The 13,396-nt window shown below is 35.5% G+C and overlaps 1 protein-coding gene across 2 annotated transcripts in view; it reads left to right on the top strand.

The window, feature by feature from the left end:
* The window catches only part of FNIP1 (folliculin interacting protein 1), a 122,559-nt gene extending 111,165 nt beyond the window's left edge, over positions 1 to 11,394 (top strand). Inside the window, exons 16-18 of one of the 2 annotated variants that reach the window (XM_018050722.1) lie at positions 2,067 to 2,264; positions 6,621 to 6,736; positions 8,659 to 11,394. In XM_018050722.1, coding sequence (XP_017906211.1) covers positions 2,067 to 2,264; positions 6,621 to 6,736; positions 8,659 to 8,737 — 393 coding nt within the window. In that variant the 3' untranslated portion in view covers positions 8,738 to 11,394. The remainder of the gene's footprint in view (positions 1 to 2,066; positions 2,265 to 6,620; positions 6,737 to 8,658) is intronic. The other variant, XM_018050723.1, reaches the window with a different exon arrangement.

Genomic DNA, 13,396 nt, shown 5'->3' with positions numbered 1-13,396 from the left:
CCTATCTCCCACTGTATTTTTCTTTTATAAGAACAAAAGTAGTTACATTGAATATATATTCACTCTTTTCTTGTTTCTTAAAAATGTAAGATTTACCTTATCTCTTTACATGTATATACCATTTCCAAAATTATGTTTCAGTATTGAAGTTGATGAAAAGTATTATATCCTTGGTAAGAGTTGAATAAGAAATATTTAACTACCATTTATAAAAATAAATACAGAATTTAGAGTTCCATGGGAAGTCTTCACAGTGTTAGCTTTCTAGCCTCCTCCTTTGCATTCTTTTGTTTCCCACTTCTCAGTATCATTTTTCACAAATTTGGTTACATGCATGTACTTCTCATTTTGAGTCTTTTCATGGTATTCCCCTTTACAGAATTATCCATAATCCTCTTCCATTTTTCATTAGGAATGCTATTCATACTTCAGTGTCATATCCTTGTGTTCCTTCTACTGTGTAACTTCCAGTCATAGAGAACCCACTGTTGCCCTCCTCTGGTACCCCAGCACTTGGTGACTGTTTAATTTATTACACAAGTATTTTCATAGCTGCATATGTATTTCTTTTTATCTCCTTCATAGGACTGTGAGCTCCCTTCTCTTTGTTTCCTTAGCATCAAGCAAAAAGCTTTATTCTGGACCAGGAGATATCCCTGTGGGGGGTGGGCGGGGGTGCCAAACTTGGGTTTTTCCAGGAGTAAACTTGTTACATTCTTGCTGTGAAATTTTAGTAATAGTGAGAGTTATAAAGGAGAAAAGCCATAGGGTTTAAGTATTTCAGGTTGTAGTTTATATTTCAGTCTTACTGCCAATATGTTAATTCATATGGCCAATGGTGAAGAAAGCCTTACCTTTCTGAATACAGAAAGATGTATTGAGCATCTCTTATTTATGCTGGTACTATGTACTTAATTCTTCGTGGGTAAACCATGGGAACCCAAGGGCACAGGCATATGCCTGTGGTTGTTTTATCCACATATGTGAGCTAAAAATGTTTTTCTCTCTATTTCTTAAATTTTCTTATTTAAATATCATTTAGGTGAATGCTTCTGATAGAAATTTAAGCAATATAAAGATATACAAAGCAAAAAGTGAAAATTCTCTATACTCTTAATATTTCATAGTTCTTCACAGAAAACTTTATAATGTTTGATTTGAGTATTTTCTTTTTCTATACATTTTCATTTAGATAAAGATCTGAATTTTTAAGAACATAACTGGGATATAGTGTGTGCGTGCACATGCTCAGTCGTGTCTGATTCTTTGCAGCTCCGTTGTAGCCCAACAGGCTCCTCTGTCTGTGGAATTTTCCAGGCAGGAATACTGGAGTGGGTTGCCATTTCCTCTCCTAGGGAATCTTCCCAAACTAGGGATTAAACCCTCATCTCTTGTGTCTCCTGCCTTGCTTGGCGGGTGGATTCTTTACTACTATACTACCTGGGAAGCTGCGTGTGGTGACTTTTCTCCCACCCATTTAACCAAGTATCCTGAGATGAAACATGTTAGTATGTGTTGATTTGTCTCCTTTTTAACTGCTGTATCTGTACTCTGGATATATATTTTTTTAAAATATAAAAACCTAGCACACATACCGAGGAAGAGATAATCAAGGGATAGCCTCTGAGGTGCTCAAACAAATTGATGCCTGACTAGATGGGATAGTTAGCACAGAACCTTACCATTGACCTTTCATGTGAATTTATTTCCTTCCTATTTTTAAAATATTTAGCTCTTTCAAAGTAAAAGTATTTTCTTTCAGTTGTCTGGCGCATAGTTGGCACTCAGTAAATCTGTTGAATGAATGATCAAAATACTGGTAAAATTCAAGTTCTGGATTAAAATTCTGGTAATGAATGTTTTATGATTTTTATAAGATATCTCAGGGTATTTGTTATTGAGCTACTTTCTTCACCGTCAAGGATTCTTTGGCAGTAGCTCTCAGAAGTTTCATATTCCTTTGTTTTGTTTTTGTCTAGTTTCTCTTCCTTGCCCATCCCATTAACAGTATCTTTGAAAACTTTTCTTTTTTTAAGATGATTTCTTTTTCTTTTTTTTTTTTCCAGCATCCAGTATTGGATGAACCAATAGCAGAAGCTGTCTGTATTATAGCAGATATGGATAAATGGACTGTTCAAGTGGCCAGTAGCCAGAGACGAATGACAGATAATAAATTGGGAAAAGAAGTGTTGGTTTCTAGTCTTGTTTCCAATCTGCTTCATTCCACTCTTCAGCTTTATAAACATAACCTGTCTCCAAATTTTGTAAGTATGTGTAAGGCTTGAATTACTGTGGGCACTGTGATAGCTAACTTAACCCTATTGTTATTCATGTGCCTACATTGAATACTACTGTTATCTTCATTATTATTTTCTTGAAAGAAGGTGTTATGGACTACAGTGTTCGTGTTCCTCTAAAATCAATATGTTGAAGCCATACTCTGCAATGTGATGGCCTTTGAGAAATAATTAGGGTTAGATTAGGTTACGGAGAAGGCAATGGCACCCCACTCCAGTACTCTTGCCTGGAAAATCCCATGGACGGGGGAGCCTGGTGGGCTGCAGTCCATGGGGTCGCTAAGAGTCGGGCACAACTGAGCGACTTCACTTTCACTTTTCACTTTCATGCATTGGAGAAGGAAATGGCAACACACTCCAGTGTTCTTGCCTGGAGAATCCCAGGGATGGGGAGCCTGATGGGCTGCCGTCTATGGGGTCGCACAGAGTCGGATACAACTGAAGTGACTTAGCAGCAGGTTATGAGAGTGGGACTCTCATTATGAGATTAGTGGCCTTAAAAGAAGAGGAAGAGAGCGATTCCATTTACTCTACCGTGTGAGGACACAGGGAGAAGGGAGCCCTCTGCTAGCCAGGAAGAGAGATCTCACTAAAACTCAGCCATGCTGGCACCCTGATCTCAGACTCCCAGTTTCCAGAGCTGTGAGAAAATAATTATCTGTTATTTAAGCCATTGAGTCTGTGGTACTTTGTTATTGCAACTCAAGCTAAGACAAAAGGATATGTACACGTACTTGTCTATATAGTCTACTTCTGCAGTACCTGGCTTAGTATTATGTGAAGTAATGACATGTAATAAGCCCTAAGCTCTGTGCAGAATGTCAGTGCATTGTGTAGCATCATTTTCATATTAGGACTTTGGATGATTTTTTTAAAAAATTATTTATTTATTTATTTGGCTGTGCCAAGTCTTAGTTGCAGTATTTGGGATTTAGTTCCCTGACCAGGGATTGAATCCAGGGCCCCTGCACTAGGAGTGTGGAGTCTTAGCCACTGAACCACCAGGGAAGTCCCTGGGTGATCCTTTTTTATAACACTGATAACCTTTTTCTGAAGATGCCATTTCTAAGATTTCAAGATTCTTTCCTTTTTTGGTTAGGAGAACTGTAATACAGCATAGTTAAAGACCTTTGTAGATCAACAAGACAAAAGCTATGAACGATAGACCCAGAGCTGGCGTTATACTCAGTGATTAAAGACTAGTGAAAGTTTTATCCTTAAGAACAGGGAGAAAATGTGGTTGTTCACCTTCACCACTGTTTCTCAACATAGTATTGGAAAGTCATAACCAGAGCAGTTAGGCAAGAAAAGAAGCAAAAGGTATCCTAATTGGAAAAAAAGAAAACTATCTCTGTTTGCAGATATGATCTTATACGTAGGAAACTAAGATTCCACCAAAAAACTCTGATAGAGTTAGTAAATGGATTTAGCAAAGATGTAAGATAAATCAGCATGTAAAGATAGTTGCATTCACATATGCTAGGAATGAACAGTCTTGAAGAAGAAATGAAGAAAGCAATTACAGTAGCATTAAAAGAATAAATTACTTAGGAATATATTTCACCAAGGAGGCAAAATACTTCTACATTGAAAACTACAAAACATCTCTGATAGAAATTAAAGACATAAATAAATGAAAGTCATTTCACATTGTTTGGAAGACTCTAAGAATGAAACTGCGGGAGTTACTCCTCCTAATTTTAAGACTTTATATAAAGGGACAGTAATCAAAACAGTGTGTTAGTATCATAAGGACAGACATATAGACCAATTGATTATAGTATCCCCCAAATAAACCCTAACATATGGTCAATCGATTTTTGACAAGGAAGCCAAGACCATTCAAAGGGGAAAAGGAGTCTTTGCAGCAAATCCTACTGAGAAAACAGGATGTGTGCGTGTCCCTAGAGAAGGGAAAGGCTACCCACTCCAGTAGTCCAGCCTAGAGAAAAGTGGATATCCACATGCAAAAGAATGAAGTTGAATCATTACTTTACGCCATTAATAAAAATGGACTTTAACTTAAATCTAAACTTAAAAAAACCAACTAAATTTAAATATTAAACTGTAAAACTCTCTAAAGAAAATACAGGGGATAATCTTCATGATACTGGAGTTAGCAGTGATTCCTTGGACGTGGCATCAAAAGGACAGACAGTAAAGGAAAAGTAGATAAATTGGGACTTCATCGAGCTAAAAACTTTTGTGTATCAACAGAGGGAAAAGACAATGACAGGACAGGAGAAAATATTTACTAATCATACATCTGAAAAGAGATTGATATCCAGAATACATAGAGAACTCGTACAATTCAGCAAAGAAACAAGTCAAAAAATAGGCAAAGGACCTGAGTAGACACTTTAAAGAAGATAAACAAATAGCCAGTAAATACATGAGAAGATAATTCAATAACATCCATTAGTTATTAGGAAAGTGAAAATCAAAACCACATTGAGATACCATTTCACACCCATAAGGATGGTTTTGATCAAATAAACCCCCAAAATAACAAATATTGAATACAGAGAAATCAGAACTGTTATGCATTGCTGGTGGGAATGTAAAATGGTTTAGCTGGTGTGGAAACAGTTTGGCAGTTCCTCAAAAAGTTTAACATTGTATTAAATGTCATGTGGTCCAGCAGGTCTGCTTCTATATTTATAATCAAAATAACTGAAGGCAGGGGCTGAACAGTTGTTCCCTGTTTTTCACAGCAGTATAACTTACAGTAGACAAAATTGGAAACAACTCATGTCCACCAGTAAATGATGTATAATACACAGAGTGGAATATTTCAGCTATAAAGCGGAAGAAAATTCTGATAAATGGTACAGCAGGGCTGGAACGTTATGCTAAGTGAAATAAGCAAAATAAAAAAGGACAGATATTATGTGGTCCACTTACATACTGCTGAGTCACTTTAGTCGTGTCCGACTCTGTGCGACCCCAGAGATGGCAGCCCGCCAGGCTCCCCCATCCCTGGGATTCTCCAGGCAAGAACACTGGAGTGGGTTGCCATTTCCTTCTCCAATGCATGAAAATGAAAAGTGAAAGTGAAGTCGCTCAGTCGTATCCAACTCTTAGCGACCCCATGGACTGTAGCCTACCAGGCTCCTCCATCCATGGGATTTTCCAGGCAAGAGTACTGGAGTGGGGTGCCATTGCCTTCTCTGCCACTAACGTAAGGTGTCTGGAATAGGCATGTTCATAGAAACAGAATAGATAGATTACTAGGAGTGGGGGAAGGAGGGCATAAAGGGCTATTGAATACTGGGTATAGAGTTTCTGTTTGGGATAATGAAAATCTTCTGGAAATGGATAGTGATGATGGTGTACAACATTGTGAATATACTTAATAACATTGAATTGTGTGCCTGACAGGTGATATGGCAAGTTTGTGTGTATGAATCCTATTATTAACATATGTTTTATAGATATTTTCTTTTTCACTTAAGGCATTTTCAGTCTACATGAGTATTATATTAATACTACCAAAAATACACCACAAAAGAATGTGTGCCAAGAAATCTATTCAGTTTTTTTTTTCCTGAAGAAAAAGAAAATGTGTTTTTATTAGGAGCTTTAACAGCAGCCAGTTTTCATTCGAGAGAAATACTCTGCAGGAATTTAGTATTTTAGCACCTACCCCTCATGCTTTTTCTTCATATATATATACTAACAATTCTTCATATATATATATATATATACTAACAATTCACATAAAAAGACACTTATTTTAGTGACTTGTGCAAGTTAATTGGCAAGAAACAAAATGTATCTGTGTTAGTTTTTAATATTCCAGCCTAGAAACATTTCTTCTAGTGAGGCCTATAGAGCATTCTCTATGAGCTGCTGGAAATGTTTTCTTTTGCTTTCCATAGGAGAATGTAGCCTTCTAATGTAAATATATTTGAAGTATATTAATTTATAAGAGTGTTATGTTATCAAATTTGGAATAAAAACTTATTTTTCAAAGTTCTGGATATGGATGGTGGTGATAAGTTGCGTAACCTTTTGAATGTACTTAATGCCTCTCAGTTGTATAAAGTAGTTAAAATGGTAACTCATATGTAAAATGGTTAACTTTATATTATATGTAATTTACCACATTAAAAAAAATAGTTCTGTAGAATCTAAATCTTTGATACAAGCTAGTGAGTTTACACTCCTTTAGCTAAAATTGCATGCTTTAAAAATATGCTCCAAATTTTAGATTATATTGGAATAGCTAAGTAGAATTGTCAAAGTATAATGCTTTGGAATTTGCCATTACTTTGAGTTGTGCGTTTTCTGACCTTGTTCTTGGTTCCCTCCTAACTGCAGTGTGTAATGCATCTTGAAGATCGGTTACAGGAGCTGTACTTCAAGAGCAAAATGCTGTCTGAGTACCTGAGGGGGCAGATGCGTGTTCATGTCAAGGAGCTAGGAGTGGTTCTAGGGTATGTTCCTGATTTTCTCTGGCTTTGCTTTTTCATTGCACTGTCTTTATTTAGGCAAGGAACATTCACCAAAATTGCCTTTTTCTTTTTAAATTGTTGTCTTGTTAGAAGCTGTACAGTATTATCATCTGGGTTGTGCTCTACAGTATAAAAGCAGAACCTTGTCTTGGACTGATGTGAAAGGCAGTGTCCCTGTGCAGTTCACTAGATTGAGAATATAGTTTAATAGAAATGAATTAAAATATAAATGTTTGCATTAGAAAAGTTGAATATTCATTTTTATTTAGTAAATATATTATAAACTCATCATTCCCAGCATTTGCCCTGTTATCCAGATGAACTAATTGAAGAAGTAATGGCCCTCTGTGGATGGTGGTATATTATCTACGTATTTATTGTTCCTTCTCCATTTTTTATATATTATGTCTTAATGCTCTGCAGTTATTCCTGGGAAGAAGCCAGTTATGTAAAACGCTAACTGAAGGACAGAGAGGAAGCTGGCGGGAGTCAGAGTATAGCCCCTTTCATTATGTCCTGTGGCCACTTTCCCTGTGTTCTTTGCCCACTTTTCGTGTGTGTGTGTGTGTGTGTGTGCGCGCGTGTGCGCGCACACACAGGTGCATGAATTATTTCTTGAAATGCTGGTTGACTAAATTAAAACAAGCTGGAACTTTTGTCTAGTTTTAGCTTTTATGAAGGGAGAAACAGCCAATATTGAGCTACTACTGTATGTCTGAAACCAGATTAAATTCTTTCATTAATGTTATTCCTTAGCATCCAGATTGGAAATGATTCTGTGTGTGAGAAGCTTTTTATTTTTTAAAAGTTTAAACTAATTTTTAAGGTAATGTATGTACAGTATACATGCATTTTGGCATAAAGTGAAAAGTAAGTTGTATTATCTTTTCCAAAATTTATGTTTTCATCCAAACACAGTTAATGATTGTTTCTTCTAGAATTTTTAAATGTGTAGGGTTAAAAGTACAAATTCGTCTGTACTCTTATTTGCCATTCTGCAACTTGCCTTTTAATGAATCTTGAATGTTCATTTAAGCACATCCCACACATACTGGTCTATATAATTTTTAAAGGCTATATTGCATTCCATTATATAGTGTTTAGATTATTTTCAGTAGTTTGCTATTACAAATCAGTGCTGGAATCAGTATAATTCTTTAAAGTATATAGGATACATTATTTGAAGTAGAATTTTTGAATTAAAGGACATGCGTATTAAATTGTTGATAGATCTTGGTATTTATTTTGACAAGCAATAGTAAATTCTATTCAGAAAGTACCAGAATAAATTCCCACAAACAGTGGGAAGCACACTCTTCCTACTACTTTTATTACTAAACTTTTTAATTTTTGCTAAGCTATTTGCTGAAAAATGAAATCTGATTTTATTCAGATTTATTCTTTAACCATGAGTGAGTCTACATAACTTATTTTGATGTTTATTGGCTAGTTTTCTTTTCCTGTACATTATTTGTGGTAGATTACACTTTTAAGAGGCTTCCATTACTTCTTCCCAGTGAATCTTACTATAGAAACATTTGTATCCAGAATAATAGGGCTGCATACTATCATTCTGTTATTATATAGTATTTCATAGACATCATCACTTTCCCTGATGCATGGCCCATCAGCAGATCACCGAGATGGTTTTCTACATTAAGACTTCGTTTCTGTTGCATTTCAGAGGTTTCCTTTTTAAAAAAAATCTTTGGTTATGGTTTTTACTTATGGAAAAATTTCTTATTTTCATTATCTTGAGTTCTCTTCCCCTTTTCATTTTGACCATGGTAGCCAGTGTCCTTGATTGGAGATGTATAGTGATCTTACAGGTAGCAGTCTTTTGCCTGTAGGACTTATGTACTGGGCACAAAAAACCTGAACTGAGATTTTTTTTTTTTTTCTAGGATTGAATCCAGTGATCTTCCTCTCTTGGCTGCTGTAGCAAGCACTCACTCCCCGTATGTTGCTCAGATACTACTTTAACATAAAGGCTGTTGGAAATTAACTTCAGTGAAAAGTTAAGTAGAAACCAAGGAAGCAGTCACAACATGCATTTATGGCAGTTTTTTTCTCCTTCAGACTTTCATCTGAATGAGTCAGTCACCTTGGTATTCTGCATTGCAGTGCATACCGTGTCACCACTGGATGACTTTTTCATTTTAATTGGACTTCTGGATGGTGGTAGATTTTTAACCAAGTGAAACTAAAAAAAGCATTTGGGGGACAAGCATTCAAAGAAGCCACATTGTAACTTAGAAGTTTCTATAAAATGAGTAACGTTGAAGAATTTGATTATGATCACTACAGTCTTGCCATAGCTCATAAGTAGCAACAGATATCTCACTAAATGGCTCAGAAATAGTCATTTCACTAGTTTTCTTTGTTTCTAAGGTACAAAGATCTATAGAGTTGTGATTATTTGGTTTTGTTTGTTTGTTTTTCAATTCAAAATAGCTAATTTCTAAGTATTTCTCAATATTTTAAACAACTTTTAATTAAAATAAACTCAGAATAAAGTATATAAATTTGTGTTATGTTATCCACCCAAGTGTACATATGTATCTATTTTTTAAAAAACCAGAGGTAGAAATACAAGATTGGTAAACATGCCTTTTTAAAGATATATTTTCAACTAGTAGTAATTGTATATAGTGTTGAAATATTACTTTCCGGTGATTTTTCTGTTTCACACACCCTAAACTATAAGTAAAGCCAATCTTTTTTTAAGGTTGAGGAATGTAGATTCCCAAAATAAGAATACTACTTTATACCATTTGTTTTGTTTATAAGTATAAGCTAATTCTTATGAATGTTAATATTTACATATTTGCATCTAATTTAATAAATTAAAATTGGGATTAAAAATTGCACCAAAGCATTGGCAGAAATAATACTATTTTCTTTAAAAGTGCTCAGGTAGCCGAGGCCCTTGGTTTTCGGTATCAAGCCCTTCTTGAACCCATAGGAACTGAATATTTGTTTCACTGCTTCATAATATTCAATTTACACTAACAAAACTCATTAATTCTTAAAATTTTCTTTTCTCTAATAGCTCCTCCCTTCCAATAGCTATTTGTTTTTTTCAAAGATTTCAACTTTTCAGTTGTAATTGTTTTTGTATATACTGGGGAGGGTTGTTTGTGCGAAAGGCTAATATGGAACCAAACTCTTGTAAGTAATGTAAATAGAAAGATGGGTAGATAAAGTTTTCAATATGCTCTACTACCTCAGTTTACTTGAAATACTACATTATATTAATAGTTTATCCTTTACTTATCTGGTCTAAGATGCTCTTAATGTAAGAAGTGAAACTGGTTTCTGCTTTCATGAACTATTTTCATCATAATCAGCTGATTAGCTTAAAATTGAAAACCACTTGCTTATTCTGTTACTAAGTATCTTTTCTGTCTAATGCATCCATTCTTGCTATTTAAATTTTCAGTAATTAAGGAAATTTCTGTGGTTTATTTAGTTTTTGACCTCAAATTTATAGCATTGGGTCACATTTTACCTTGTTCTAATCTTCAGCTAGACTGAGATGAAATGGTTATTTTAATGGAATGTAAACCTGAAGTTGGTGTGCCTGCAGGCAGTTTGGCCCCCGTATCCTATCAGCTGTTTTAGTGCCTGAGTCTCCCATGGGTGACTTGCTGTCAAAGAGTGTTTGTGGATATATTTTCATTGGCATAGTTTTTTTAGTCTATTCATTAAAGAAATTATCTGATCTGTTGTTTTGAGTTTTATGAATCAATCTCTTTTTCTGAATTCAGAATATGGAAAAGATTATATGTGGGCCACTTACATTTTTTCTCATTATAGTTCAGGATACGTAGCAGGTAAACAATGTCTGTTATTGTGTCTTATTTTTTAAATTAATCATCAAACTATTCACAGTCCTATTTATTTGAAATCTGTAATAAATTACCATTTTGGAAATCTGGTTTTCAACAAATGGATGGCTCATGCTACTGTAATTCTTAAAACTAAGCTTCGTATAGAATCATTAATCCTTATAGGATTCCTGAGTTTTACAATTTACCATCCTGTAATTTTTGCTCTGTTTGTTATAGTTATTCTTTCATTACACAAAGCCCAAGCAATGAACTGCTACTTCTTTGAAGTATAGTCATTATGATGAATGTGAAAAGAATTTTGGCCTTTTCAAAATAATTTTTCAACCTCTTATGGTACAGACAGATATGTAGTACACATTTTAAAAACCTATTTGTTGCAGCAGGAAATGAAAAAGGAATCTTTTACATTATAGATTTAAAACTAATTTTTCCTGTATATAAACTAACTGTTTTGATTTTAAATGTTCCTGGCTTTTATTAATGTGTCTTAATTTTGAGTTTGACAATGTTAAGTGCAATAAACACAGTAGCACAGATTTCATTTTGTTGCAATTGGCATACACTGGGGATGATCACTTAAAAAAAACAAACATTTTATACAATGCCTACTTCTGCTAGATGTCTTATGAGATTGTTTTGCTTTCTCTAAGTTATTTAGATGGTGGGAGATGTAAAATGTAAATACGTGTTCCTTGTTCTGTATACATTTCTCAAATGTACGCCTGTATTATAATAACCTCCCAGTTCTAGGGGATATTTGTGCAATAAATACACATGTCAATTTGATGGATGATCTTGGGTCTTTTTTTCACATTTAATAAGGTATATGTAACATTGTGGACTCTGTTGCCGGCCCATCTGGATTCTTTTCCCATGTGTGACACCTATAGGCAGGGACCTTGTTCAAATGTCCTCTAAGTTTGTCCTTCTCTAATCCAAAATTTCTATATTGGTAATTTAGTTGAATCTGCTTTATGAGGTGGTAAGAATCAAATGAAATAATGAATATCAAGAATTTATCTCAATGCTTGACGGTACACTCAGTAATGTTGGTATGTTGCTAGGTGGAGGAGGGCATGGCGACCCATTCCAGTATCCTTGCCTGGAGAATCCCCATGGACAGAGGAGCCTGGTGGGCTATGGTTCATGGGGTTGCAAAGAGTCGGACATGACTGTAGTGACTTCGCGCACACACAGCACGGTTGCTAGGTAATCTGTCCAGCCTTTCCTGTATAGCCCCTATTTGTTTTATTGTGGGCAGAATTTAACATACATTCTTTTGAGTTAAAATATAGTAACCAAAAAATACAATATATTCTTATATTTAACCTAATCTTCATGACAACAAATTGGAAATTTCTTTAAATGCTTTTATAAAAACAACTGAAAATTACTTAAAACCTAGAAGAAGCCATGTAAACCTGGGGAATCTTCCTGACCCAGGGATCGAACCCAGGTCTCCCACAATGCAGGCAGATGCTTTAACCTGTGATCCACCAGGGGAAGCCCAATTAAAATTACTACTTATTTTAAATTCCTATCTCAGACCAGAATGCTTCCAACTAGGATGTGGTGACAAATGCATTGTAAAGCTATCTGAGATTCCTTTTGTTTGTCTTTGCCATTGTAGGAGGTGGGGGGGGGGGATGGCAAGTGGAACCAAACATGAGCTGAAGGTGCACTGGGGGCTGGGGAATTGTAACTCTGAGTGAGAAGGATTTAGGCAGATAGAAAAGAGGGAAGTTGGAAAGTGTAGTGCTTCCTGTTGTTGCTTTATAGTTCAGATTGTGAACTTGACTATGTTTGTTCTAAACTTCCCTAAAGAAAGAAAATACTGGCAATCCAAAAGAGTTTTTCAAAGATTTTTAAAGTTTTAAAAGAAATTTTAAACAGATTTTTTAAGTGGATGAAATTTCCATCCTTTTTTTTTTTTTTTTTTTTCAGGAGAACTTTTGGTCTTAAAACATATGCTTGGGTCAGAGGCTCCTTTCTTGCCCACACCCCAGGACTTTGTCCTCTTATAACCTTTCCTTTAAAAGGAACTCCACTTTTCATAAAAGTGTGAGCCTAGACTGATTCCTTTATTAGATTGCACACAGCTCTCTGCCCAGGTTAACACTATCTGACTAGACCTCCCATAGATACATGTGTATTTACTCTAAGGAGGATATTAAGTTGAAGAGGTTTGAGATGCCTTCCTTTCCAAGTAACCATTGTATCAAGGAGGGTTCCAAAACATGTCTTTATATTCACCCGAGCACTCAAAGTAATATTGATAAAAGCAGTGTTAACCTAAATTTTCTGAAAGGGAATAACATTGTTGACGTCTCATGTAAATATAAGGAAGATACTGTTATATCCTCAAGAAACTTTTGATGCCATTTTTGTGTCACACATTTGGTTCAGCACTCAGAAGTCAATATCTTTTTCAACGTTGGAATTAAGATGGGTCTGACTAGCCAGAACCTGAGATAATTTAAAGTAGTTTTCAAACCTGGTTTCGTATGAGAAACATCTAGATAGTGCTTGGAAAGTATTTCTAGACCCCACCCTCAAAGATTCTTATTCAGTGATAGAAAGTGACCTTCTGGATTTAGGCCAGCAAGTGCTCTTACTTTCCCAGTAGTAGTGACTCAGTCTCCCAGCAACCCCAAATCTCACTTCTATGCCATTTCTGCTGCTGCTCAGTCGCTTCAGTCGTATCCGACTGTGCGACTCCATAGACGGCAGCCCACCAGGCTCCCTCGTCCCTGGGATTCTCCAGACATAAAACCAGTGCTCTTAACTT

This window comes from Capra hircus, chromosome 7, assembly GCF_001704415.2.
Source record: "Capra hircus breed San Clemente chromosome 7, ASM170441v1, whole genome shotgun sequence".
NCBI lineage: Eukaryota > Metazoa > Chordata > Mammalia > Artiodactyla > Bovidae > Capra > Capra hircus.
Note: the sequence above shows the minus strand (reverse complement) of the source record. Positions and strands in the feature narration are given on the sequence as shown.